Genomic DNA, 27,444 nt, shown 5'->3' with positions numbered 1-27,444 from the left:
TAGGAGATGCTTCCATTTTTAACAGTGGAAGTTTGTAGAGCTAAGGAGAGTGTGATGCACTTCAGGGAATGTGTTCAGTATTCCACAAGTTGACTTTCTGTACCTTGATGGGTTTCCTTTGCAGACATTTTGTAACACCATCAAAACTCCACGCTGCGAAAGATTGAGGTTTTAAATGGCAATTGGCTCAGAAGAACATTGCGGGCTGTTGGGTTTACAAGCATTTCAAACCCAGAAAATAGGAGAAAAATTGCTGCTCTTGCTCTTCACTCAGGAAATGAGAGAGTAATCTTACATTAATTGCTTATCATTGATATATCAAAGGTCTTATGCTTAGTCTGTTGTACAGTTGTTTTTACATCTGTTCCAGAAACGAAACACTTGACAATTACAGCTTTGCTGAACTTAATAACTCTATTATCTACAGTTAAGATGGAGCATGAAAGTCCTTTGTAATTTCCATTCTCTTCCATTTAAAATGAAGGGTGGGGAGCAGAGGTGTTGCTCTGATGAGCTAAAGAACCATTCGTCTTTGGTAGGAAGAAGATGTCTGTGGGGACTGCGTAGGTCAGCAAGACCCCAGTGTGAGGAGGTAGCTCAGGCACCAGGAGGTGAGTGTTATTTTGGCCAGAAGGCTGAATGCTGTAGAAGTTTGGTCCAGACTACACTGGTTGTGTGAGTGGTTTCGATCAGCAGCTCCTCCTCTTTCTTTCCACTCTGACATTTACTGAGCATCCAGTACATGACTGTTAAAGGCTCTTGGTCTTATCCACACATGCTGATTTAGTTGATCAAGTGCACCTGGGTACCGGCTGATATTTGATAAATGGCTTGAAGGAGTGGGGAAAATAAGGTTGAAGTTGAACATGATGCATGACTGTTAATTGTTGCTATTTTAACCGAATTATTTTCACCCTCTTCATTCTTTATAGCAGAAGAGCTCGCTTTCCCTATTGGAGCTCTGCCATTTCTCCCCTCCCCCCTGGCTTGCCCTTGTGTTGTAAATCAGTAAGTGCAATTTAATGGTTTAGTTGTCAGAAGCTCAGAGTTGTCAGATTTCGACTACAGGTGATTTGTGCAGCTTATGGAAGAAAGCAATGTCACTGAAACCCAACTCTCGCTTCTCTGTCTCCTACTTATTTTCCCCACACTCCACCCAGGTGTAGTCCAGGAAGAGCAATGAGCTGATACACCAGCTGATATGTATGGATATATACGATACACCCATATAATATGAGAAGTCTGTTCCCTTGCTATTGACTGTATGCTTCTGCTGCTGCCTTTGCAGTAGCTCCAGAGCTTTTTAGAGCTCTTTTTGAGCCACTTCACCATATTTACGTGGCAAAAATAAACAAAAACAACAATCCACTAACACGAAACCAGAAAAAAAACAAAAACAAAAACAAAAAAAAAACCTGAAGAGATTTTATTCTGTCTTAGTAAGTAAAAGCAGCTCCAAAAATGTGTAGGTAGCAATAGGAAGCTAAAGAAGGAAAGCCAGGGTTGCTCAAGTCAGGCAGAGCGGATGAGGAAAGGCTTGGCAGGGAGGAAAGGGGTAGCAGGCCCTGCAGCTTTGACAGCAGCAAGGACAAATTGGGTATGTTAAATTGGTTCAGCAGCCTTTGGTGACAACTTGTTTTCCTTTGAAAAATGAGCTTAAACTTCTGTACAAATATGTATGTGCATGTTCTTTGGAAATAATCATGTATCAGTTTTGTTGTCTGCAGCTTCTTGTAGAGGTAGAGCTGAGAAACCAGACTTGAGTTCTTTTAATGATATTTGAATGTTAAACTATACATGGGAATTTGAACTGTTCTTGACTTATTTGACTTAAAAATAACAGCAACAAAACAACAAATAAACCCTCTAAGGATGAGAATATACAGTGTAGATTTCCTGACACATTCATAGGTGTGCTTTTTTCCCTCAGTTTTTGCATTTTTCTAATTGTTCTGTGCAAGAAAACTCAATTTTTTTTTGGTACTTCATTTAATTTTCAGACTTAGTCTCTCTCAAGCTTCAAGATAGGTATCTTGAGCTGGCTTTCAGCTGGACTTTGACAGAGAACCATTCTTCAGCTTCAGTGATAGAAGCAAAAGGTGAAGCTGGGGAATTGAAGAATGTGAAAAATGCATCACGTCACTGGCCCATCTAGCATACTATCTGCTTCTTCCCAGGTCTTCCCTATGAAAATTAGCAGATTAGTTTATTCAAATATCAATGCATTCTTTTATCAGGGGACTTAGGGTTCATTTAATCCATCCTCTTACAGATACCACAGATGTTAATCAAGCTCTTCCTCTTCTCTGTCTCCTGGTCTCACAATTTGATGGGTTCCAGCATTTTGAGTTCTCCCTAATAGAACTGCTGCTCTGCCACCGAGCATTTTGGTTGCCTTTGTGTGGGGTTTCTAGGTATTAATTGTGGTAGAAAAGAAGCTTCATTGTCTTGAACTGCTCCTTGAGGTTAAAACAGAATAAACTTTGTGCATGGTTCTCTGCTGGCAAGAAGTTGTGTGATGGTAGGCCTCCAACCCCTGCCTTTAGCAAGGTGTCTCAGAACCTCTTCTACGTTATGAATGTCCCCACTTTCATTCATAAATGTGTTAAGGATCCTTCATTTAGAATACCTGCTGCTTTACTCCTTTGTGGGATCTTTCCTAAAGCAAACTTCCATATCAGGTTGCATCGGGATTTGAATGGTGTTCCTCCAGCCTGTGAAATACTGCTGCATAAAGAAGATGAATCCGGCATGGAGAGTGTGTTGTCACGGCAAAACAACACTCATTTTGTATGGAAATGCATTTGTTCTCTTTTCTGGAGGCTTTTCCTCCTATTTTCGCTCTAGCCACTGTGGAATGCTTTTACAAGATGCTCAAACCATGTTGAGGAACATGGTTCAGTGAGTACTGTTGGTGATAGGTGAATGGTTGGACTGGATGAGCTTGAAGGTCTTTTCCAACTTCGGTGGTTCTGTGAAGCACATTAAGAGCACATTAAGGTTGCAAATGCTTGAGGACTCCTTGCTTCCTGAAGTTCATGTGCAAAGTTCCTTTGATTACTGGTCTCTAATAACAGATTCTATTTTCAGGGCAAATGCTACTCAGCATCTTAAAAACTGTATTTTTTATTTTTATTATTAAAACATTTTTAAGTAGCCTCCAGTATTAATGTTTCTACATGCTCTGACATGGACTCAAGGAAAACTGGGTTGATAGCTCTGTGTAATACAAGCTTATGGAACTGTTGTAACATCAATTTATTGCCACCAGGTGTTTCTGTTCTGTGAGTTCAGATTGTTGGATAAGAATTGCATTTTTTTTTCCCCCCCAGGGAAGAATAGTGAAACAACAGTGCACCATAAAATAAGCTTCATCTTCTGGGTCATCTTAAGATATGCTCAGATCTGCTCTAAAATGGTGTAACATCTTCTGGTGGAGGTAGTGAAACCTGCTTACTTGTTTGTGTTTGTTTGTGTTTTAGTTTATTTTTTAGTGTTTGCCTTCATTTCTTCGTGTGCCTCGTACCATGAAGACCTTACCAAGCCATTGCCATGTCCTTTGACAGCCTGGATGGACAGGCTTTGGACGTAATTGAGTATTGATAGAGCTGTGTGGTTAGAGCAGACTGAAACCATTTTTTTCATGGAAGGCTGTATCATGTTTTCTTTCCTATGTGGATGCTACAAAACCTGTTATAGTTTTGATCCAGACTGTCCCTTCTGATGGGGGTGGCGGCGAAGGAAGCGGTGCGTTGGGTTCTCAGAATGTTCACAAATGGTTTCTTCCACTGGGCAGTATGAAGTAATGAGAAGCATAAAGCTGAATAGCTACAGAATCAGTCTTTGCTGTAGAGGATTGAGCTGTTTTTTCTTCTGCAGACCAATATTTTTTGAAGTTTTCCCTCTTTGTGAGGAATTGCCAAAGTCAGTCAACTGATTTAGCAGCCATGGTGCCCTATTGCACTGCTCTTATTCGTGTGTGTGTGTGAGATGCGGAGGAATATCATCTACAAAAGCTGTAATTGGAAGAATTTTTATGGTCGGCCTACATTAAACTACCATTCAGTCGCTTGAATAAGAATCACTTTGTTCTTCGTTTCTCTGTATGTAACAGAGGCTGTAATTACCGGCTCTGGAAAACACTTGAGCCACAATAGACTTAAGTCAAACTTTTTACAGGTCATTGGTTTTTGTAATGGGGCCATTGCCATGCAATGGGACAACGTGACTATTGTCATGCACTGTTCTTCCCGAGTACGTAAGTGCCTCTTATCTGATGTGCTCTTCTGGCTTTCATAAAAATAGGGATAACATGAGGGCAACTTAAACTGTTGCAAAGTGAATCAGAAATTAAAAGCCTACGCAGCCGAATGTTGTGTAATAAAGGCTGGGATGCTATAATCATTCAGTATCCAAAAGCTAGGAAGGGCAAGTTTAAAGTCAAATAGTAGCAAAAGCCAAATATTTTTATCTCTGATAATGCATAGCCAAAATACCTTACTGCTGCCCTTAGCTGTTCAGACGTGTCTAGCTCCTAATCTCCTCGAAGCATGCTCTCATTATCACTAATTCTAACTTACACGTTGGGTTTGGTATTCTGGAAAGACAGTAAACACTCACTGCTTCTATTTACTACTTGTACAGCTGTTCAGAAGAAATTGTGCTATGTAGGGCCTCCAGTGGGCAGTGTTCAGTAAGTAGTCCTTGAAATGGTTAAGTTCAATTGCTTGCATCACTGTCCTGTTCTGATGCTCAGAAGTAGGGTTGTTGCCAACCAGTGGTGCATCTTCGCAACAGTTAGAATTCTGTTGTAGAATTCTGTTGTAGCCTTTTTGTAGAAATACAGAATTGTTACTACTCAATTCTGTGCTTTTTCACAGAATGACCAGGGTTGGAAGGGACCTCAAGGATCATGAAGCTCCAACCCCCTGCCACAAGCCCGGCCACCAACCTCCCCATTTAATACCAGACCAGGCTGCCCAGGGCCCCATCCAACCTGGCCTTGAACACCTCCAGGGATGGGGCATCCACAGCCTCTCTGGGCAACCTGTTCCAGCACCTCACCACTCTCAATCTGTAAAGAACTTCTCCCTGACATCCAACCTAAATCTCCCCTCCTTCACCTGAAAACCATTTCCCCTTGTCCTGTTGTTATCTACCCTTTCAAAGAGTTGAAGTTTTGAGTTTTTGGGAAAGTTATAATACTGTTATAATCAGTTATAATACTGTATACCTTGCCAAAGAGATTCAGAAGGTCAACAGTTAAAGCTATAAGAAAGGATTGGGGTGTATGTGGAATTCAGTGGTACCAATGGATTACAGTGGGCATTTGGAATGGTGCTGAAAACTGAAGCAAGTATCTGGCTGGACACCTTGTTCTAATTGAAGACATGGATTTTCTTTTATTCCCAACTCAGATGATATTTTCTCATTATCATGTCCTTTAATATTGCAACTAGGAATTGGTGCTGACTCCAAAGGGAGTTGCTGAGTACTGCTGGTTATACAACAGTGTTGCAAGAGAATTGGGTTAAACCCAGCCTTTGAGGTATGTCAGGACTTACCCCATGGATTTGGGAAAGGCTGCCATATTGAATATTGCAAGACATCTTACTGAAGCTTGGATTACTGCTTAACAGTAGACATAGCTCAGCTCCTTGTCAATATTCTTGAAATTTTTTCTCCATCTTTCTATCCTGAGGTGCAGTGGCTCCTGAATAATAGGCAAATACTTCTTAAATCAAAAGTGATTTAAAGGTTCTTGAGACAGCCATCACTAACAGCAGCTGAGCATGACATCGGCCCTTGTTTCAGCTAGTCTAGGATGGGTATACTTACTAATGGATTTTTTTGCTGAGATGTGCTTGCCTCCCGTTCAGGCTGAAGGATGTGGTATTGCTTCATTTCGTACAGTTCTCGTAGCTCACGTTTTCTGTGAATTATCTCTTTGTGCTTCCCCTGAACATTTAATCTCCTGAAACATTGATACAATTGAAGTACGTTTTCTGCACGTTTGCGGCTTGCGATGCTAATCTTGTTTTCACTTTGGTCTCTATTATATTTTTCATTTTGACCTTTTGGTGTTTTTCTAAAATACGTGATTGTGTGTTAGGAAAGAGACTATAAATTTTTACCTTGTACTGAACTAAGACCTTGAGTTTAACTGTTAAAGGCAGCATTCCAAAGGAAAGAAAATGGTCAGCAGTTGTCAGTTTTGGACTATTCTTCCATTTCATATTGATAGTGAAATTGTTGATGTGTCAGTTTGGACTAAAACAGATAACAAGAACTCATTATTGAAATGCTTTTAATGTGTCTGGCCAGCTTGCTTCGTACTTTTTTGACCTGGGGAGCTAAAGTGCTTCTGATCACAATTAGTGAACTTGAAAATAAATATATTTATGAGATGTGATCATCAGGAAGCATCCAGAGAGGAGATGTCAAGGGATGTGTGTTCCTGGACATGTAGCTATAGAAAGTGTTAACCAGGGGAGTGAATTTGACTGGAAGGAGAAGAGAATTACAGCTTTTTTTCCTCTTGCTTTTGAACAACAGCATTAACTGAAAGAAAAACAAGAAAAATAAGTTCAACAGGAAATAAACAGGGAGGTTCCAATATGACTTATGGAAATGGCTTAAATATATTGACTGTTTCTGAAGGCAAAATGACTGTTATAGGAAGAAATACTTTTTTCTTTCTCTTTTTATATCCAGTTTGAAATCAGAAAGCTAAAAGCTTCCTCACATTTTTCTTTGTTAAATTCACGGGGATGTGATTATAGGTATCTACTTGTGCTTTTTATTCTATCCAGTCTTTTGGGAATGTGACTGTGTCCTAACTCTGTGTATGCAGCTGTGTCATGGGACCCTCGGCAAGTAGAATATGTTGACTGTTTCCTTAGGAGAAACGGGGTTTTGTAAGTATCCCAGTGATAGGGAGTCATCCATCTGTCCCAAACCTTTTGATACATAAATACAAAGAAACTCAACAACAACAAATGATATCAGGAGATGATGTATCAAAAGAATCAGCGGTGTGGAAAACTTGGTGCAGACCCCTGAAAATGCAAGTTTTGTACTGGGAGAAGTACTTAAAATTATGCCTTATTTCCTCAGTTTCTATGGGAGTGAGATAGACAAATTAGTGTTTGCAAGGTGAGCTGCAACAGGATTTAATGCAAACTGTGAAAATGGATTGGGCTTTAAATTCACAATGTGTTTACTGTGTGATGTGAGAGACGTTGCTGATGGGCTTTATTGTTCAAAAAGGCTAATAATCTAACCTGATCTACATAGTACATACAGAGAGCATAACCTGGGTATTCTGGTAAAATTACAGAGGGATTGCAATCCCTCCATGACCCATTATGAAGTGTTTTAAGAACTTAGTATATCCTCTGATAAGTATTTTGAGATCTCAGGCTTGCCCTTCCAAAATGCTTTTCCCATTTTGAGCTTGAAGTTGGCTGTTGTTTCACTTCGTGGCTGGACTTGATGATCTTTAAGGTCTTTTCCCACCTGAGCAATTATATGGTTGTAGTGTGGGAGGAATTATTAATTTAGCCCTCACCAATTTGCTGGGTTTTTATTGTTGGTCATTGTCGTCTCACTGAGCACCATGGAGAGGAGCCTCACTTCATCTTCATTATTCCCTCCCTGTCAGGTATTTATACACGTGGATGAGGTCCCCTGGAGCTCTCTTCTAGACATTGTCATAGATTTGGGTGTCTTCAAGCCGGAGATGGGTTCACCTCAGCAACACTATAAAAACTTCACCGTAGTTGTAAAGGTTATGATGAAGTCATAGTGTCAATAATTATAGCTCAGTTCCTTGTCAGACAAACTTGTTGGCATCATGTTGATGGCCACGTGCCAAGTCTTGTATTGAGTAACTTATTTTCCATATATTATCCATTTGCTAGTAGTGCAGACATTTTTGACGTTGAAAAGGTTGACTCTATCAGACTACTTAACACTTTATTAATGGATTTAAATATTTGTTATGACTTCTTTTGACTGTCTCGTTAGTGGAAGGGATTTCATTTCTCAGTACTCAGAGCTGGTGGTGAAGTATGACTTTGAGCTTTGATTGTTTGTACTGCCAGAAGTCATAATATTGACTTTGTTTCCATTGCAGTCATCAAATGTGGGGAATATGCAGTGGTGGTAAGTTGTCAGCAGGAATTAAGTTGAGCAGTGAGTGAGTTGTGAACAGATTTTTAGAAGTCATTCAGTTAGTGAACTCATAACTTTGTGTTTTTGAGAAAATAAAAACAACTTTATTGTGATTTATTCAGATATCAGTAGTGAAAACGGCCGCCATTTAAAATCGAATTAAAAAAAAAAAAAAAAAAAGAAAAGCACAAGCAAGGTCAGCAGTGCTTCCTTGCTGTGCAGTGTGGTTTTGTTTGGTTTTCAATAATAATAATAATAAAGGCTCTTCTGACCTCACTTCAGTGTCTTCCATTTACATTCCTCAGCTATTCTGCCAGATGATAGCAGGTTATCAAAATGATAACGCACATTGTGATTTGGGAACAGCTTATAGCATCTTGGCAGAATCACCTAATATCAGCAGGCCAGGATGGCTTTGCTCCACTCTTCCTGAAGCATGGAATAAGTTGTTGTAGTACTGGGAAATAATGTTGGTTTTGTTGTGTTGTGTTTTTTTTTTTTATTGTACGCTGTGTGAACTGGGAGATTGATAGCTTCTCATCTTGGAAGCCCAGAGGGAGAGATAACACTCAGCTCTGCATACAAACAGGTTGACCATTGGGCTTGATGTGCCTCTGCTCCTTTATCATCACAGTACCCAATAAAACCAGGCAGAATAAAGTCAGAACAAAGTAGCTCATTTCTGCTGTATAATAGCCTCCTGCCTGTCTGGTTAATACCAAGAGGACTAAAGCTGATCTGTCTGTTTTGTGAGATTACAAACCTGACTGGAATGTAGAAAAGCTGAAGTAAGCATCTTTGTTTGGTCACCTTAGCTCTCTTTGCATCTTATAATAACCAAGCAGATCTTGTAAAACAGTCGTCAAACTGTCCTTAAGAGAAGAGCAGTTATGTTTTACAAAATTTTGGCCAAGGGCAAAGCTTTACAGTCACATCATAAACTCAAAACCAGGGGCTGGTTTTAATGGTTAAGTTAATAGATCCATAACCAGAGCTATGGCATGTGTTTCTGTAACTTAAGAGCTATCCGAATTTACTGCCTTTTTGTTACCTTGTAAAGAAAGCACTGGTGTTTTTAAAAGTTGAAAGTTGTAAAGAACCCAAAGATGATGAAATTTTTAAGGAAAAGTGCTTGTCTGACTTGTAGTACGAAGTTGTTTTACCTTTCAATGCTTCTGTCCTGTGAAATGCTGTGAGTACTGACCATATCCTGTACCTAGGATGGTCCTCAATGCTGGATTCTGGATTTTCTCCTCAAGATGATGCATATTTAGAAATTCCCTCTGTCATAAGTGTTTTTTTTATCCACTGAAATTATGGTAAGAGCACTTCTGTGTATAAAACTGATGTCTTTCATCACTTCTCTGTTTGCAGCTCTCAAGGGATATAGACTGTCCGTAATAAATCTGTGGTTAGACACTCAAAATACTTTTCTGCTTCTCCTTGTAGCTTTTCTCCCTTTTCCTGCCAAAGAAAATCTGTTAAATTTGTCTGTTAACTTGATGACATGCTACACATAAACATTAAAGCAGGTGTTCTTCTTGTTCCCCGTGGCCAAAAAAAAAAAAAAAGAAATCCTCATGTTGCTTTGGTTTGCAGTGATTTTCTTCTACTGTTTGTTGTGGGTAAGCTTGACGTATAACACTCAGTGTTTTTACTAGTGACTTTGGGGTAGTGTAGTAGGTTTTAAAGGAAGCAGAGCTTAATAGCAAAAAGTTAAAAGTGGCCCAAGTTGAGCAGAAAACTGCTATTTAATTCTTAGTCATTACACTGTTGAGAGCAGTTAGGACTTTGGCCAAGGGAGTTGCCTTTAGGCTGCTCCCCAGTCTCCTCTGTTGGAGTTTTACAGCCCAATTTCACATTACAGGAGAGGAGCTTTGCAGAAGGTCATGATGTGTTGGTCTTCGTCTGCCAAGAGGAGGATTGTTAGACCTGCTTCAGCTTTTTTTTATGAAAGGTTTTTATGAAAACAGCTTGCAAGCTCCTTCTGTGAGGATAAAACAAAAGATTTTGCTTTCTGATCTGTATTTGTTGGTGTAGAGTGGACAGAAGGAAGGATTTATAAATAAGTATAGGATTTGTTGAGAGCACTTTAGTTTCATCAGTCTGTTCCCAGAGCCAGCAATGAGCAGGTATAGGAATTCCCTCAAGTATCAGGCATGGGAAGTATTTGGGAGAACTGTCTTCCACTTGTTGGCCTATGCTTACCTTCCCTAAGGGCTTGCATCTGAGGCCTTTGTCTGACCCAGTATTGCCAACTTGAACTTTGTACAGCTCTGGGTGGATGTGATTCCCTCTGATTTACTGAAAAAGTCCTACTGTCAAACTGTGCAGGTAGTCTGTTGGCTTCCTCTCACCTTGTGCTGTAGCTCCTTGCCTTGGAGGTGCTCAGGGCCAGGTAGGATGGGGCCCTGGATAGCTTGGTCTGGTATTAGGATATACTCAGATATTCAACAGTGGTAGAGACTAAAGCAATTTCACTCTCTTCTCCTTCTGACTCTTTCCCAAGACAACTTTACTACTCGGAGGCATTCACTGTACCGTGCCCAAAAGATCAAGCTTGTTGTTCTTTAGCATTTCCACATTTGATCGACTGCCTTCCTGCTGTGTTCACTGTGCAAGGAAGAGGCGCTGAAATTCTTGGTGCACTTGTGCAGCCCTGACAGCTCAGCTCATTGATCTTTGTTGTTTGCAGCCAGCAGACTGAGATGATTCCTAAGGCTGTATCAAGCAAAGGAAAATGTATTGTTTTCTCTTTTTGTCTCTTGTTCGGTATTGATTTCTCAGATACCATCTGCTCATTGTGGACAAATTTGCAGCAGTAGCCAGGATGCAGTTTTTTGCTTCTTTGAGATACAGGTTCATACTGTTGGCTGTGTCTTTTGCCGCTAGATACGAAAATCACTTGGAAACAAAACAAAAAGTCAGTGACATAGCAGTATGTAGAATAGTAGAATGACTTGGGTTGGAAGGGATCTTAAACCCCACCCAGTTCCCATGCCCTGCCATGGGCAGGGTTGCCACCCACCAGATCAGACTGCCATCAAACCTGGCCTTGAAAGCCTCCAGCGATGGGGCATCTTCAGCTTCTGTGGGCAGCCTGTGCCACATTGTTCTACCACAGTTGCTGGGAGGGCGTTCAGTGGTGATCTTCATGGTGCCTCGTTGAAGGATGAATTTCACTCTGAATGGTCTGAGTTCCACTGCGTCCCAGAATAGCTGAAAATCTGATCTGATTTATAGAAGACTGATCTTCTATGGTCTTAGCATTAAACTGGGGAGGCTGGTGTTGGTGTGCGTCGCCATCATATAGATTCGGATTTGTGTCTTGGGTGTCAGGGTTTCCCAGTGCCAGTCTTTGGGCTTCTGTATGGCCAACTTTGAGTGAGTGGTCCTGGCAGTGGGAGCTCCTGGTAAAACTGGAAGTCAGCATTTGCTCTTCAAAGGAGGATGACTGGATCAAGATACAGAAAGTGAAGGAAGAAGTCTTGTATAAGATACCGCTTCTGTTATGTGTGCTGTACACATTAGATTGATGTACTCTGTGAGGTTCACCATTTTTTTGATACTACTCTGAATAGATTTTGTTTTAGTAAACTGTTCTAGTAGGGAGCTCCGAATAAGCAATTAAATTAGCCTTAAAAATTAGTCCTGCAGAATTTGCAATAAATGTTTTGTCTGAATCAGTCTAAGAATTCGGGCATAATGAAAGTTAATTTATTTTCTGTTTCCCTTTTCCAGAATATGACAGATACCTAGCATCTAGCAAAACCATGGCAGCAGCTTACCTTGATCCAAACTTGAATCATACACCAAGTTCAAGTGCAAAGACGCACCTCGGTACTGGGATGGAGCGTTCCCCAGGGGCCATGGAGCGAGTCCTAAAGGTTTTTCACTACTTTGAAACCAGCAGTGAGCCAACGACGTGGGCCAGTATTATCCGGCATGGAGATGCTACTGATGTTCGAGTAAGTCTGGTTTTAGTGTTCTCCTGCCCTCCTTAGGTTAAATGCAAACTTTACCCTCAAAAGGTGAAATCTGGAAACCAGGAAACACAGAAGATTCACTGTTTATTTTGAAACAATCTTTACCTGTTGTATGCTTTCAGTAATTTTTGGAAAAGGCTTTAAGTGGTACCAACTTTCCTTTGGGGAGAGAGGGGAAGAGCTGTGGAAATTGATGGATGATAGTTTACTGCCTTGAGGAAACAGAAGAAGTCTTCCCCTTTTGCAGAACAGAAACTTGAAATTTCTAGAGCTGGTTGTCAGTTTAAATACTACTACTGACTTACGTCATTCAACATTTACCACTTTGTATTCCCCAAAATTCTGTGTGGTGATGGGAGGAAATGTAGGAGAGGAGAGGTATCAAATGGCTTTCTTCTTGTTCTTTATTAAAAGAAGTAGGGAGGTCAACTGTTTGAAAGGGTAGATAATAGCAGGACAAGGGGAAATGGTTTTAAGTTGAAGGAGGGAAGATTTAGGTTGGATGTCAGAGGAAGTTCTTTACAGAGAGAATGGTGAGGTGCTGGAACAGGCTGCCCAGAGAGGCTGTGGATGCCCCGTCCCTGGAGGTGTTCAAGGCCAGGTTGGATGGGGCCCTGGGCAGCCTGGTTTGGTATTAAAAGAAGAGGTTGGCTGCCCTTCATGCATTGGAGGGTTTGGAACTTGATGATCCTTGAGGTCCTTTCCATCCCAGGCCATTCTGTGATGCTGTGAAAGTAAAAAAAAAGGTAAACAATTGTTTAATAAATGTAAGGATTTGTTGTTTTTTTCTTTTAATTCTTGTTTAAAAAGCATTTCCTTCCACAGTGGGGGAATAAAACGTTTTACAGCAAAGCCGTTTCTTCCCACCTCTCTTCCCCTCCTCACCCCAGTAGTCATCTGGTTTTATTTGTACAGTGCAGTCCTTCAGCTAACTTGAACAAAAAAAAAGAAGACTAAGGATTGTTTTAGTAATTTAGGTATATGTTATCTTAAATACGTGTGTAAGTATACATATGCATGAAAATATTGTGTTTATTTCGGAGGGGGTTAAACAGATCTGTGTAGAATGTGTGGAATAGTAATCTGACTGTGAGACCCTTTACTTAGTATTTGCTACACTCATTCACATTCTGAGGTCTTGTATGAAATGAACTCTGTTTGGCATTTCAAGTACTGTTAAAGCTTAGTTGTTTGCTTGTTTTCAGCTATTGTCCAAGACCAGTCTTGCCTTGTGGTAGGTGGTTTACAGGGTTGGCTTTGTTCTGCAGGGTTCTTGCTGTGCAAGCGGGTTGCCACCTGCCCATTCCTTCCAGTGTCTGTATTCTCTGTACAGTACTTTAAATCCCAGTAACGAATTTTGAATGCTTTCTCTTCCTTTTCTACTACTTTCTAGCATCTCTGTGTATAAAAAGACCCTCAGACCATTCTTAGGTGGAGTAAGTTTTGCTGCAGTGATCACAGGCTTGCGAAATTCAGGGATTTTCCTTGGTGATCATCCGAAAATCTGTCTCTTGTCAATTTAATCAGTTCATATCTCTGTATAGGGATAACTTGGTGGCTAGACAAATTAGAGGTACACTGGTGGGAATCAGTGTCATCAGTAACATGCACTTCTTTTACACAAAACAGGGTTTTTTGAGTGCTACATCATGTCTTAATTACCTGACTGAAGTATATTGATTTGATGTATCCAGTGTGATTGATTTATTTCATGAAGTCTATTATGGTGTGCCAGAGAGGAAAATTGTATCAATTTTTAACCTTGCAAGTTTCGGCTGTGGATTTGAATATACCCGTATTTGAAATCCAGGTTATCTTTCCAAAGCAATATGTAGAAATAAAAACAGATCACATCTCTGGTTTCTTTGGTTAAAAAAATTCCAGTGGTTCTGGGCTTTTAGAATGCAAAATTTATACTCCATGTTAAAAAATCCAGTGTTGAGTTGAATTTGGAGAGCCATATGCTCTTATTTTAAGCAAGAAAGCATTGTATTTTTTTTTATTTAAAGAATTAAAAGATAGGTAGCAGTTACCAGAGGCTTGCCTTCATTTTTGATTTTCATATATGTACATTTCTTTGTATGTTTGTTTCTAAAGTAATTAATATCTTTGTATTGTTCTCCTTTCCCAAGAACAAGAACACTGGGCAAGCGATGACTCACTGCTACTTCCACTCATGTAACAAAGCAGCTGCCTTTTTATTTTGGCAGTGAGAACTCAGTGTGGATGTGAGCAGGTACTCATAGCAGTGGCGTAGCACTGATGGATTGCCATGTCCTGACATTTGTTTTAGAAACAGTGAATGGTTGTTGGAGTACAAGCCTCCGTTCCATTGAAATGACTGCTGTTTGACCAAGTTAAGTAATTTAAGGTGAAAGTAGCCTTGAAAGGTTTTTTATGCCTTTGTTTTTTCCTTCACCTCTTACAATGGAGGCTGACTGCAGTAGAGCTTCCATTTCTTCTGTGGGTTACAAACTGGAAGGAGGCTGATGCTGGATTTGTCTCTTGGCTCATTTCTATGAACTCTTGGAATTATTCAGCAGTGAATGCCTTTGAGAAAACTGTGCAACTAAAAGGGAAAGAAAAGGTTTTTTTTCAAGATTTCTCCCTGATTGGTGTGGCTGCTGGAATGATGGCCAAGGAGCCTTTCCAGCCTTGAAAGGAAGGCAGATTTGGACTGAAATCTCCAGAGCAGCCAATTTCAAGGTATTTCTGCTGATAAAGCAGAGGACTTTGTGTTATGTGCTAACACTGAAGGAAAGTCAGGAAAGAAACTTCCACACTTATTTTTAGTGCTTCCCTAACATAATATCTTCTGTTTCAAGTTAAACTGTATTTGCCTTTGTCAGTGGAAAGGATGTGTTTGGTTAAAGAAGTGAGGAAAAACCCTCTTCCCTTTCAAAAAACAAACAAAAAACTGAGATCTTTTATGATTTGTCAAGAGCAGGGTAGAAAGCATCTTTGATCACTAAAGGGGAAAACCTTTATAATGAAAAGACTCTCATTGTTAAGCTCAGATGAACATAACTTAGCTTTCTGTAAGAGTCTCAATGTGCCCAGATTAAAGGTACAATTTCCTTGCTATTTTTCTTGAAATATCTTTAAACAGGACAGCAGTATTTACGTGTGGGCTTTGCTCTAAGGAACTTGATGACTGTAACTGTTGTTTCTGGATGGATTTAGACCCTCAAAGTTAGCTGTTTCCTCTGAAGGATGAGCCTATGTTCTCCAATGAAGAGCAACTTTTCTTAGAAATGCTTTTTTGGATTTCAGAGAACTGACACACTCTCTTTGATGCTCTTTTCCCCTTGGTGTTAAACTGAAGACATGCTTCATTTCCAAAAGAAAAGAAGTTCTTTATGGCTGTTCAAACATTGGCCACCTACAGCAAGTGCTTGGCTATATTTGCTATGCAGAAAAGGAAAGGTTGTTGAACTTGTTATTTCTGTTAATATGTGTTTTCTGTGTGCACATTCACAAAATGGGATTTCCAGGGCATGCTCTGCCCTGTTCACAGCCCCAGCACCGGAATGCAGTGGAGTGGGTGCTGCTGAGACGGGATTTCTTTGGTCTCGAGTGCGCCTGGAATGTAAACAATGCCACTGAATTTTGAGCTGCAATTACAGGTAAATTGCCTTTCTGTTTCCAGAAGATGTGGCTGAAGCAGTGAAATAAATGCGTTGTTGACATTTAACAGATTGAGGGATGAGAGGAGTGGATTTTTATTAAACAGGCCTTTGAAAATCTTGTGCGAACTGGTCTAGACAGAAGGCTTTTTGCTCAACTGCAGTTCTGCTTCATGCTCTGCATTTACACTCAGAGGCATCTGGCTCGCTTCTGGTGTATCTTTTCAACTTCTAGTCCTCCAGTGCTATCCTAGAAAGCATGGGTGCGTGATCGGAAGAGCTGTGTGTTTCCAGCCAGGTTCCCTCACCGGAGATTTTTAGGAGGAGCACATTCTCTCAGTACTTCACTAAAGCAGTTAAGTAAGCTGCATTACTGTGCTATTCAGCGTTCCTTACTTTTTTTTTCCTGTTCACCTCTCCCGTTCAATCCATACCCACCATTTTTACCATCCAGAACTATTTGCAGTTTCCATGTCTAAGCCTGTCCTATAGTGACTGTGTTGAACTCTTTTTGGCTAGCTGTTCTTGCAGCATTTCTCTTCCTATGAGGTTTGTCTGAATGAAGCCCTTGAAGTTTTGCTGGTGTCTCTGCACTGTGGCTTCTTGGTGTGTTTTACGCAGCACTACATGACACCTGAATGTTTTACAGTTCCTGATGGTGGAATGGAGTCTATTGCACAGGTCTACAACTCAAGTGGTTTCTTAGAATGCACTTCTGGCTGCTGTGCCAGCTTCCCTCTCACTGTTCTCTCAAGCTGCTATCTCAGGTGTGCCAGCACAGGTATGTGAATGTTTGGCAAGCTTGATTGAAGTCAGAATAGATCATTCTTATAGTGGAGTTTCTAATCCCAATCAGTTTTGCAGTGTTAGCTGCATCATCTTGCGGGTGGATGCAGCTAAGACGACTGCAGGGTGAAAGGAAATATCTGTTTATGCTGGCACTGCTCAGGTTTGCAGATTTACTGCACCACCGGGGAAAGAGCCTCATTTGTGAGGATTCCTCATCATTCACTGCAGCGTGCCTGGTCTCCAGCCACACCTTGGGAAGAATATTGCCTGTCTTGAGTGATAGGGCAAAGAGAGAATTAGAGGTGTGTCAGCCTAGCTTCAGTCCCTGAGAAGGCTTATTTCTAGCCATGGTTGTACCCATCCATCTTCATTTCTGTCCTGAGCATGCTGTACAACTGCTGTAATTTATCTTTCTGTAAAGAAGACTGCTAAGGTATTACATAGTAGACCTCATCTGCTAGGTTTTTCTTTTAAAATAGATTTTTCTGATAACACAGTATAGGGCTAGAGGATTAGCCACACAAGAAGTCTTTCATACTCATTGGGGAGAGCTTGTGAGCAGTAAGGGAGCTCAAAACCAGCTGAGTATCTTTTGATAGTTGTACTAATTGTGACAGATATACTTCTGGTCTTCAGGGTGGCTGCTTTACTTTTGCATGATACTCTAGATATCCTTGGATGAAAGAGATGCACTAAACAATGCTTTAAAAACTATATAAATAACCCTTTGATATTTTACTGAAAAAATCTGGATCTACAGATGGCCTTGAAGTCTACAACAGCTCTTGTTCTAGAATTGAGCTATACAGAGTTGAGTCTGAAGAGACACCAGGAATCTGAGAGTAAGGAGTGTCAAGTTCTCGGTGCTAAGCTTCCGGAAAACTAAACATTTAAAATACTTCAAAAGCACTAAAGTTTATTTACAAAACTGTACCAGCATGCAATAGGATCAGAAAAGGGCTAATTCAGTCGAGGGGACTAGAAAGCAAGGCTCTACCAGTTCTGTTTTGTGTGATCTTTGTATGGCTTAAGTGTGAGAGATGCTGAAGTGCTTAGATGGCTCTGTTTTCTGAACTGATGATGTCTGTGGACTTGCAGAAAATGCTAGGAACCTAAATAACGTGATTTTGGGCTATTGTTTCAGTACCTACTTGTTCTGTGACAGAATTCCTTTTCACCTGACTTAGTCAGACTCAACTTTGTCATGTGGTGTACAAACATCTACTGGATCAGTACTGGAGAGAGTGAGAGGGAGAAAAAAACATTAACATGATTATGAGAGAATATTATGAGAGAAAAGGGCTATGGCATTTGGGGTTCAAATGTCAGGCATACATCATCAGAGGACACCCAAACCTGAGTGTTGTGAAGGCATTCTGCACTTCCATAGAACTTCTAGATCTAATTTGCCCTAAACCTTTGCAGCTGACTTCTGTTTGGATCTTGAATCTGTTTGGATCTGTTCGCATATACATATTTATATGTATTTATACATATTTATACACAGAAATATACATATTTAAAGTACTTCACTGACATTAACGCTGTGTCCATGTGTAGAAGGTGCTCCTTGAAGACTAGAAGAAGTCTTTTCTAGTGCAGAAGACTTCCTTCCTTCTAAATGCGGAAATCAAGTATGTAGTCACAGTGGGAGTGTGTTATTCCAGCTTCAATTTATTCATAGTAGCGCTACAGTGTTTTTAATTTACAAGCAAGCAATTCATTTTCACTCATTTACAGAATCACAGCGTAGTATTGATGAACTCTGAGAGAGCCTAGGGCATCATGGAGTGCTGGCATTGGTGGACAAAGGGAATACAACTGATGTTGTCTGCCTGAACTCGTGCAAGGCCGTTGACATAGTTCCGCACCACGTCCTTATCTCTGAATTGGGGAGATATGAATTTAAAGGCTGTACTGTTAGGTGCAGATAAATAACTGGTTGGATAGTTGAAGCCAAATTGTTGTTGTCAGTGGCTCTACAATCAGGTGGAGGCTGATCATGAGTGGTGTCCCTTAGCAGTCCATCTTGGAACTCTGCAACAGCTCTATCAGCAGTGAATGCAGCGGCAGTGAGTGCACCCTCAGCAAGTTTCTGATGACACCACACTGAGTGGTCTTAACAGAAGGTTAAGAATGCTATCCAGAGGGACTTTGACACGCTTAAAAAGTGGTCACGTGAGAATCTAATGAGGCTTAACAAGGCCATAATGTGAGGTGTTGCACTTGGGTCGGGGCAACCCAGTTACAAGTACAGACTGTGAAAAGAACTCAGCAATAGCAGCCCTGTGGGGAATGACGTGGGGGTCGTGATGAATGAGAAGCTGAACATTGAGCCAGCAGTGTGCTCTTGCAGCCCAGAAGGCCAATAGTATGCTGGGCTGCATCAACAGAAGGATGGCCAACAGGGAACAGGGAGCAGATTGTCTCCCTCTGCTCTGCCCTTGCGAGGCCCCATCTGCAGCACTGTGTCCAGGCCTGGGGTCCTCAGTCCAGAAAGGATGTGGAGCTGTTGGAGCAGGTCCAGAGAAGGGCCAGTAAGAAAATGAGAAGACTGGACACCTCTCCTGTGAGGAATGGTTGAGGGAACTGGGCTTGTTTATCTTAGAGAAGACTCCGGGGAGACCTCACTGTGGCCTTCTAGAGTGGCCTTACAAGAAGGAGGACTGACTTTTTACATGGTCTTATAGTGATAGAAAAAGGGAGAAAGGCTTTAAACTAAAAGAGAGGAGATTTAGGTTAGATGTTAGGAATTTTTTTTTTTTTTTGAAAGGTGATGAGGCAGAGTTTGCCCCATCTCTGAAGATATTCAGGGCCAGGTTGGGTGGGATACTGGGCAGATCTAGTGCTTGGCAGCCCTGCCAGTGGCAGGCTGTTGGAATTACGTGATATTTAAAGTGCCATTCTGTGATTTTGTGTCTTTCAGCCTTTCTCTGGCTAGTCTTGATTTTCAGCAGATTCCTAACTGTACTTTAAATTCTATTCTTGGATGCTTTTAGCTTCTAATTGAGGACAGATATTAATCTATTTTGCAAATTACCTGTTGAGTAACTGAGTTATTTGAACGAATAAGTGAAAACCAGTGCTATCCAGCTTTATGGTTCTTTATGAGGCTTTCTTTTTAATTTTGTTTTTGCCTCCACTCTTGAGCTAAAGGGAGGGAACAGATGACCTATCACCTGTTACTGATAGAAGATTTCTCTAAGGGCTTCCCATTCTCTTTTGCTCAGCTGTACTGGCCTACTCTGTTTGGGATGTAAATGTCGGCTCTACAAACCTAATTAAAGACAATGTGATTACAGTAAACAGCACCCAGTTTACATATGGTTGTGTGACTTCACTGCAGCTCTGTGTTTAGATGAGTGTGACAACAGATGGGTGAAAACTGGTAGAAATTGATATTCACACGGACACCCAGTTTACACCCGAAGAAAAATGTTATTCTGGTGTAGATGTCCACTGGAGTCCAGCTCTTCTGCCAGGATTTCCAGCTGGGATGGGTTTGAAGCTCTAAGTTTGTCACCAAAGTTGGCAGTGTCATCAAGATGTTCCTTAACTCTTTGGTTTTCACTGAAGAGTGCCTCTGAAGAGCTTCCTGAGCTAAGAGGTGGTTGCAGTCTAGTCTGAAGAGGTTTCAGTTTTCTTTGGTGATGCTGAAGGTTGTTAGGTGTAAAGGAGTTGGACTTAATAATCCTTATGGGTCCCTTTCAACTCAGATTTTTCAGCAGGGTGTTTTACTGTCTGTGTGCAGTGGTTAAACAGTTAAATGTTTTCTTTAGAAACTTCTGATTAAGCATTCGGCTCTGCTCCTGGGGAAAACATCAGGTGTGCTTGTGGCAAGGCTTCTCGCACTCTGTGCAAGACAGAGGATCTGACTCTGATCCCAAAGTGCAATGGTGGTGTCTGTGTTTGGTACTGTGAGCATCTCCACGTGGCTTGCAAGGCTGTCAGAAGCCCTGGAGGCTGGATGCCTTGTTTGTTACCCCATGGGAGTTAAAGACACTGGCCCAATTATGGCCGTGATGCCAAAGCAACTCTTAGAGATTATTTTTGTACAGTTTTGAAACAGCAGCCAGAGAAAACAAAGTTGTCTTGCTGTTCAGGATCTTACTACACTGTTTGCATGCTGTGGTGTTGCAGTGTGAATTTCTGTTGCTGAATGAACAGTGCTGTTGTAGTGGTGGGTTATACTTGTTGCAGCTGTGACTCTGAATGTTCAAAATCCAGATTGCCTGATGTATAAATAATCATAGAATCATAGAACGACCTGGATTGAAAGAACCACAATGATCATCCAGTTTCAACCCCCTGCTATGTGCCGGGTTGCCAACCACCAAACCAGGCTGCCCAGAGCCACATCCAGCCTGGCCTTGAATGCCTCCAGGGATGGGGCATCCACAACCTCCTTGGGCAACCTGTGCCCTCTGGGTGAAAAACTTCCTCCTAATATCTAACCTAAACCTCCCCTGTCTTAATTTAAAACCATCTCCCCTTGTCCTATCACTGTCCGCTCTCTTAAGCAGTCATTCCCCCTCCTGTTTATATGCTCCCTTCAAGTACTGGAGGACTTGCAGCATTTGGATCTACTTTTTTCTAAAAGAAGCAACTCAATGTTTGTTTCATGCAAAGCATCACTGTTTCTTTTCTGGATATACAGAACAGTTTTTAGATGGTATTTTCAAACACTTCTCCATCTTTGCACTAATACAACTATCTCTTTTTCTTGAGTTGCAATATAGACTTCTACTAATTTGTTTGCTTGCTGTGATACTAATTGCTGGATCAGAGGGATCATTCTACCATCTTGAAATAGGTTGTTGGATGCATTATGTTTGCAATGATTCTGCAGTAGGTCTAGAACTGGTTAATGATGTGAAAGGCATAGAAGCTTGAAAATCTGTCTTGCTTTTGCTGAGAATTAAAGTATGTGGCTGCTGAAGTTCTTTTGAAATCTCAACCTGAAAACTAGAGAGGTTCTTAAATATCCAGGTTGATTCTTTCCTGTGTAGATACTAATCATCTCAGCTGCCCTATGCATTAGCGTTCCTGGTTGTTCATGATCATCAAAAAACATGTATTTTTAATTCCAGAGTCATTTCTTCCCACAGCAGGCGTAACTGTTTTTGTACTGCCATTTTCACTATCAACTTACAGCAAAGAAACATGGGAAGGAATGGATTTCCAGTAACAAATGCCTGTATCTTATGTACTCTGTTCTTGCAGTGATCAGTAAGCAGTGAAAATGAATGAAGCCCTGTTTTCTGCGTGTGTACAGAAAAGCAGGCAATGTGTCCTTCATCTGAGAGCATCCCTGCCAATAGTATGGTTCACAAACTGAGCAGAGCTCGTCCTTTGGGTGAATAATAGGTTAAATTTTCCTCTGTCACTTCTGAGAGCTCTTGGTTTTGTCGTATGTTTCTGTGGATACAGGCAACTGCTCTGCCTCATTTGCTAACTAACACAAGGGGCTATAAATTGAGGCAACAATCCAACTTAGTCAATTTTTGCATCCTGTCATTGATAACTTTAATTCAGCTCTAAAACCACTGCCTGTTCTGGTGAGAGACCTTTACAACTTGTTAGTGAAGGCTACAAGAAACTCACTTGCACAGTATCTCCTAAATTCTTCCCCCTTGATGATACAGTCCTCTGCGAGCCTGTGTCCATCTTCCTGCAAGCATAGGTCCTGTAGAGGCAAGGATTTGGCAGGACTTCTGGTTGTGGAAGGAGCTGAAGAGAAGGACACTGCTAAGGATGCTTTTGCTGATGCTTTCAGGGTGTGGTGCTGGGCTTCATGGTCCCGCTTCTAACTCAGATTTTTAACTTACTAAACACAGCTTGTGTCTCCTTCTTATAGGCTTTCAACATTCTTTTTTTTTTTTTTTTTTTTAACATTCCAGTGTGCCCTCTATTGCTTCTGGGACATTTTTTCAGAAATTGCAGTTTGATATGTGCAAACTCACCAAAAGCATGCTTCCAGTCCTACGTGTACCACCTCCCCCCTCTCTTCAGATTGAGTGCTTCATTAGTTTTCTTTGCAGTCTTTTGCATACTTAATTTGCAGAATCCGAGTCTTAAATTATGTCTTTGGGATATAAACTCATCAATTTGGGGAAGCAGTGTCAAACCACATCTGGCAACATCTGGCTCCTTTAACCTGTGCGTTGATGTTCTCTGAAACGTTGTGCAAGAAGCAACATTTTGTGTATATGGCTATGTATATATCTATGGATAATGAGCATTTTCAGTAGGATGCATCCAGCTCAGAAGGGAAAGAATGATTTTCTGAAAGAAGCATCTGGCAGCAGTGATATCTGTGCTCCTGCTGGGCATGGGGCTCAGCCCTGGCAGGACTCTGCTGCCCTGCAGCTTACTCTCTAGCAGGCTGTGAGGCAGCAACTTTGGTCCCCTGCTGACTTTTTAATCTGGGTAAGAGCAAAACAGCCCAGCACAGGGCACTAGAGAGATTGCTAATCCATCATCTACTAACACGTTGTAATTTAATAGTCCCAAATAATTGTCTCTTGCCTCATTTTATATGGGATTTGTTGGAGCTCAAGAAAAAAGGAGTGGGGGACGTCAAGAGGCTGTGATGTGACCTGCTAAATCCTGGCAATTCAGGCACTAAACAGGATGAGCATCTAAGATGTTTTTCCAGTTGTACATTGTGTGATTTTTTTTTATTTTTTTTTTAAAGATCTGGTGCTGCTTTTTCATATTTTCCTTTCATCCACAAATCTGTTTTCTTATATTTTGCTTTTTACATTATGTTACTTTACATGAAAGGAATAGTGGCTTAATTGTGGTAAGATTCATAGAAGCCTACATATGTGATGATTTCTGCCAATAAAGCTTCAGAAATTGTAGATGTTTGTCCAAAACAGTAGTTTAAATTGTTTAGTACTCTTAAGTAAGGTGCTGTCTGTTCATTGCTTAGTATAGTTTTGTTTAGAGTTTGACATGGTCACATTTTGAAGTCTTACTGCAGAATTAATTTATTTACAAATACATATTGCATTTTATGGGTTTTAAGGAGTGTGTTTCTCTGTTTTAGGGCATAATACAGAAGATCGTGGACTGTCACAAAGTGAAAAATGTGGCCTGCTATGGGTTGCGACTCAGTCATCTGCAGTCTGAGGAGGTTCACTGGCTGCACCTGGACATGGGAGTATCCAATGTGAGAGAGAAATTTGAACTAGCACATCCTCCAGAAGAATGGAAGTAAGACCATAAATCTGTTCAGTGTCAAAGTCATGTCATATGAGTCTGTTTACATTGTCATGAAAGTTGACTGTAATTTCCTTTATTAAGCAAGATCTTGTAATACAGAAACAAAACAAGACTTGTTGCATCAGAGAGCTGGAAGTGGTGAAGTATGCTTTTTGTTGTTGGAAGGGATTTCCTACAAACCGAGAAAAACACATACGTATAACCTGGGATTTAGAGGAGGCATAAAGTAGGAGCAGAAATCCGGCACATGTCCTGAAGATCTGCAAAACCTGGGCTATGTTTAGCGAACCCTGTCTCAGGTTTTGTCATCCCTAAGGTTTTAGTACAAGAATCTTGGTGTAATCTCCACCTCCATGGACTGCCCAGGGAGGTGGTGGAATTACCGACCCTGGGGGTGTTCAAGGAAGGGCTGGATGTTGTGTTGAGGGACATGGTTTAGTAGGAGCTATTGGGAATAGGTGAACGGTTGGACTGGGTGATCTTTTAGGTCTTTTCCAACCTTGGTGATTCTATGATTCTATCTCTGGTGTATGTACACCTCTAAAAATTTTAAAAGATCCTATTGCTTAACTGAAAACAAGAAGATACTGTTACACATTCACTGTATTTATGCAGACTAAACAGGAGAATTGGAATTTAGAAGGGATGAAATACAGGAAGTAGGTTGGTTTATCCATCTGCAGTTCTGAAATGTTTTAGTTATAAAACTAAGGAATTGAGGCCTGGAGCAATCAGTTATACTAGGATCAATGAAGAATGGAAGTATAACCACATATATCTGTTTTTTGTATTTTTGTAGCCTAGGTGCATTTGCTGACCTATTTGCATGATACTAGTTAGGTGATACCACTTCTTTCAGCCAACTGTGTTCTGTTTAAGGTTGAGTTTTCTTCACCTTTTTATCAGAGCAAGCTGAAAAGAGACAAAGAGCAGAGTGAGGGTGCATGCTCAGGAGAGGATGTAGGCTGGAGAGGAAGACAGAAAAGATTCTTCACTTTGCTGGCAGAAAAATGAGAGGAAGTGTTTGCGGAAGGATGCAGTAGGTTACTAGAGAAGAGAGGGAGTTCTGAAATGCTGAGTGTAATGTTGAACTTGAGACAATACCAAAATGTAGATGAAGTGCTACTGTGGATTCAGTGCAGGTGGGTTGTGCCTATCTTTCTCTGTAATGTATTCATAACCACAATTTGTGCTAGTTTGCTCTGTTATTTTGAAGGCTATAAGTATTGTCTGCTGCAGAATTATTGTAAATAGTCTATACTTAATTCTTTGTAAATTGAGTTTGCATCATATGCTAGCAGATGTCACAGTTTATAAATTCTCTTTAGTGTCTTGACTTTATAATATCAAATAAATTAGAATTGTTGAAAACATGCATGCCGGAAATGGTAGGAAGTTCTCTTCTACACGTGTTGAGTTTTATTGTTTCTGAGGTGTGCATCAACCTTTGTCCTTCCTTACAAGAAATTTTACATTGATAATACTGCAAAATACAGATTTGGAAGTAAGCGATTCCTGAATGAGTTCCATGATAATTATGCTGTGTATAAGATGTGAATTATTTATGCAGTGGAAATGTGTCACATAGTGCACAAGTGCCAATACCATTTCTTATTATGTGGCACAGCTCACACTGTGCACATCGCAGAACAAAGTTAATCGGTTTGAAAAGCAAAGTTAGATGAATTGTTTTGAAGTTCCTGAATAGGAATTGTATAAAATACTCATGAAAGAGCTGTGATAAGATGTAAATTATTCAGTACCTTTCCAAGGTGTCGTTTTCTGTGTTATCGGATCCATGCAGCTGACATACCTTTTAAACCCGTGGAGATTTGCTGTGTGTATCAAAACATTGCTGTCGTATTTGTAATACCATAAAAGAGTGTTTAAGATCAAATGACAGTACTTGTAAAAATATTTAGATGAGTAAAGGGAGAGGCGTCTTGGAATGATTCTTAAATGGAAAGCTTCCTATAGTGTTAATAATCCAATAAATGTCTCTTGTGGATTTTTTAATCATCTAAATTAAAAGGGCTTTGTAGTTGATGCTCAGAAATAAGATCTGAGATGTTCTTTTGGACTTATCCAGATGCTGGAAGCTACACTGATTGTCAGTGGGATGTACGCAGGTTACCAGGGTAAAATGTGCCTCCAGTGTGTGCAGCTTTTGTCTGGTGCTGTCCTGTTTATAGTCCTTTTGGAGGATGGCCTAGTGGCATGGCACAAGGATGCAACTGCTCTGGATGACACAGCTGTAGTTAGAGTCTAGGAGGAGTAAATATTAGTGGACATCAGGGCAACAAAGTCACCCAGATTTCTGTTATTTCAAATTCTTTTTCTCTGGCAAGCAGTTCGCTTGCAGGAGCACACACGGCTTGAGATTTGCCAAAGTACCAATGGATAAAACCATTTATGTGGCAAAAGACAAACAGGAAATCATTGCTTACTGGAAGTCTTTTACGACCTTCATGTTTACTTTTATATATAATATTAACCTCTTTCTTGCTTAAAAAAAAAAAAAAGACAGTTTTGCCCAAGATGGGAACAGTTGAGTCCTGAAAGTAAGTGGAAGGAAGGAGGGAGTCCTGAGTAATGCTATCTTATCTCAAAGAGATGTCCAAGATTTAGCACTACAACAATATTGCATAATTTAAGCACGATTTCATGTATTTGCTTTAGAATAACTCTGGTCATCCAAATACAGTTGGAGAGTTTGCTGAATTCCAGTGACTGCTCCTGTCAGGTTTATCTTACTGCAGCATAAATTAATTCTTTGTTAAGCATTACGTTTTATGAAGTCCTATAGACCTGTGTGTGCAAGATGTTCCAACATGACAGTTGAAATACGAATGAAACCCCAGTGGTATTTTATGTGAAGGTAATAAAGACCGGAGTGCCTTTGATTTATTTGCTTCAGGTTTCCTCTTAGTGTTTATGTCAGCAAGGCATGCATCAGACTCATCTTTTAATGAAGAAATTCCTCTTCACTTGTAGTATTATATTAATGGTTGGATGTTTCGAAGGGCGTAAGAGTGAAACAGGAATTAATCTTCCTCTCTGACGTGTATTCTTTATTCCTGTATGGCAGGTTGAACTTGGAACGTCAGGATCTGAGAGTCTTAAATCATTACATCAGCCCTGATTATTTTTGATAAGGCCAATTAGGCCTTATCAAATAAGGCCTTTACCAACAGTCACAGCAGCTATCCTGTCCTTTAAAAATGGTATATGCCAAAGCACCATTCCATTTACTGCCCTTTTTTGGCCCCATACGGGGAAAATTGAGAGATTCATGTAGCAAATTTTATTGCTTGGAACAACTGTATTCTGTATAGGGCAGAGATCTTCCTGTTCAGTGGCTAAGGTGCATAGGTGGAGCTGGTCCTTGTAACTGCATGCCATTCGTACTTTGGCTATAACAGGTGAAAGACACTCTTAAGGAAGCCCCATTGCTTAGCTGTGGTGTGCCACAAATTCTTGTATCAGCACAAGTGCCTCTGCACTGGCACAAAGACCAGAAGACTCGTGGTGTGATTTTAATGAGGCAACAAATAACCTCACAGCTCTCTTCTCCCCTTTCGTGCTTCCAGTTATCCAACCCTCTGCCTTTTCTTCTGTGAGCCCTAATGCTTGCTTAA

The 27,444-nt window shown here is 40.6% G+C and overlaps 1 protein-coding gene across 10 annotated transcripts in view; it reads left to right on the top strand.

Annotated features, from left to right (window-relative positions):
* PTK2 (protein tyrosine kinase 2) overlaps positions 1-27,444 on the top strand; it is a 201,937-nt gene that overhangs the window by 66,964 nt on the left and 107,529 nt on the right. For 8 of the 10 annotated variants that reach the window (XM_052703579.1, XM_052703578.1, XM_052703577.1 and 5 more), the window contains 2 exons: positions 11,917-12,143; positions 23,631-23,797. In XM_052703579.1, coding sequence (XP_052559539.1) covers positions 11,949-12,143; positions 23,631-23,797 — 362 coding nt within the window. In that variant the 5' untranslated portion in view covers positions 11,917-11,948. Of the gene's footprint in view, positions 1-539; positions 612-11,916; positions 12,144-23,630; positions 23,798-24,550; positions 24,569-27,444 lie in introns of those variants that run through there. The other 2 variants (XM_052703581.1, XM_052703582.1) reach the window with 2 other exon arrangements.

The sequence above is a fragment of the Tympanuchus pallidicinctus genome, unplaced genomic scaffold (assembly GCF_026119805.1).
Source record: "Tympanuchus pallidicinctus isolate F22 unplaced genomic scaffold, pur_lepc_1.0 scaffold5, whole genome shotgun sequence".
NCBI lineage: Eukaryota > Metazoa > Chordata > Aves > Galliformes > Phasianidae > Tympanuchus > Tympanuchus pallidicinctus.
This window is presented reverse-complemented; position numbering and strand designations above follow the sequence as displayed.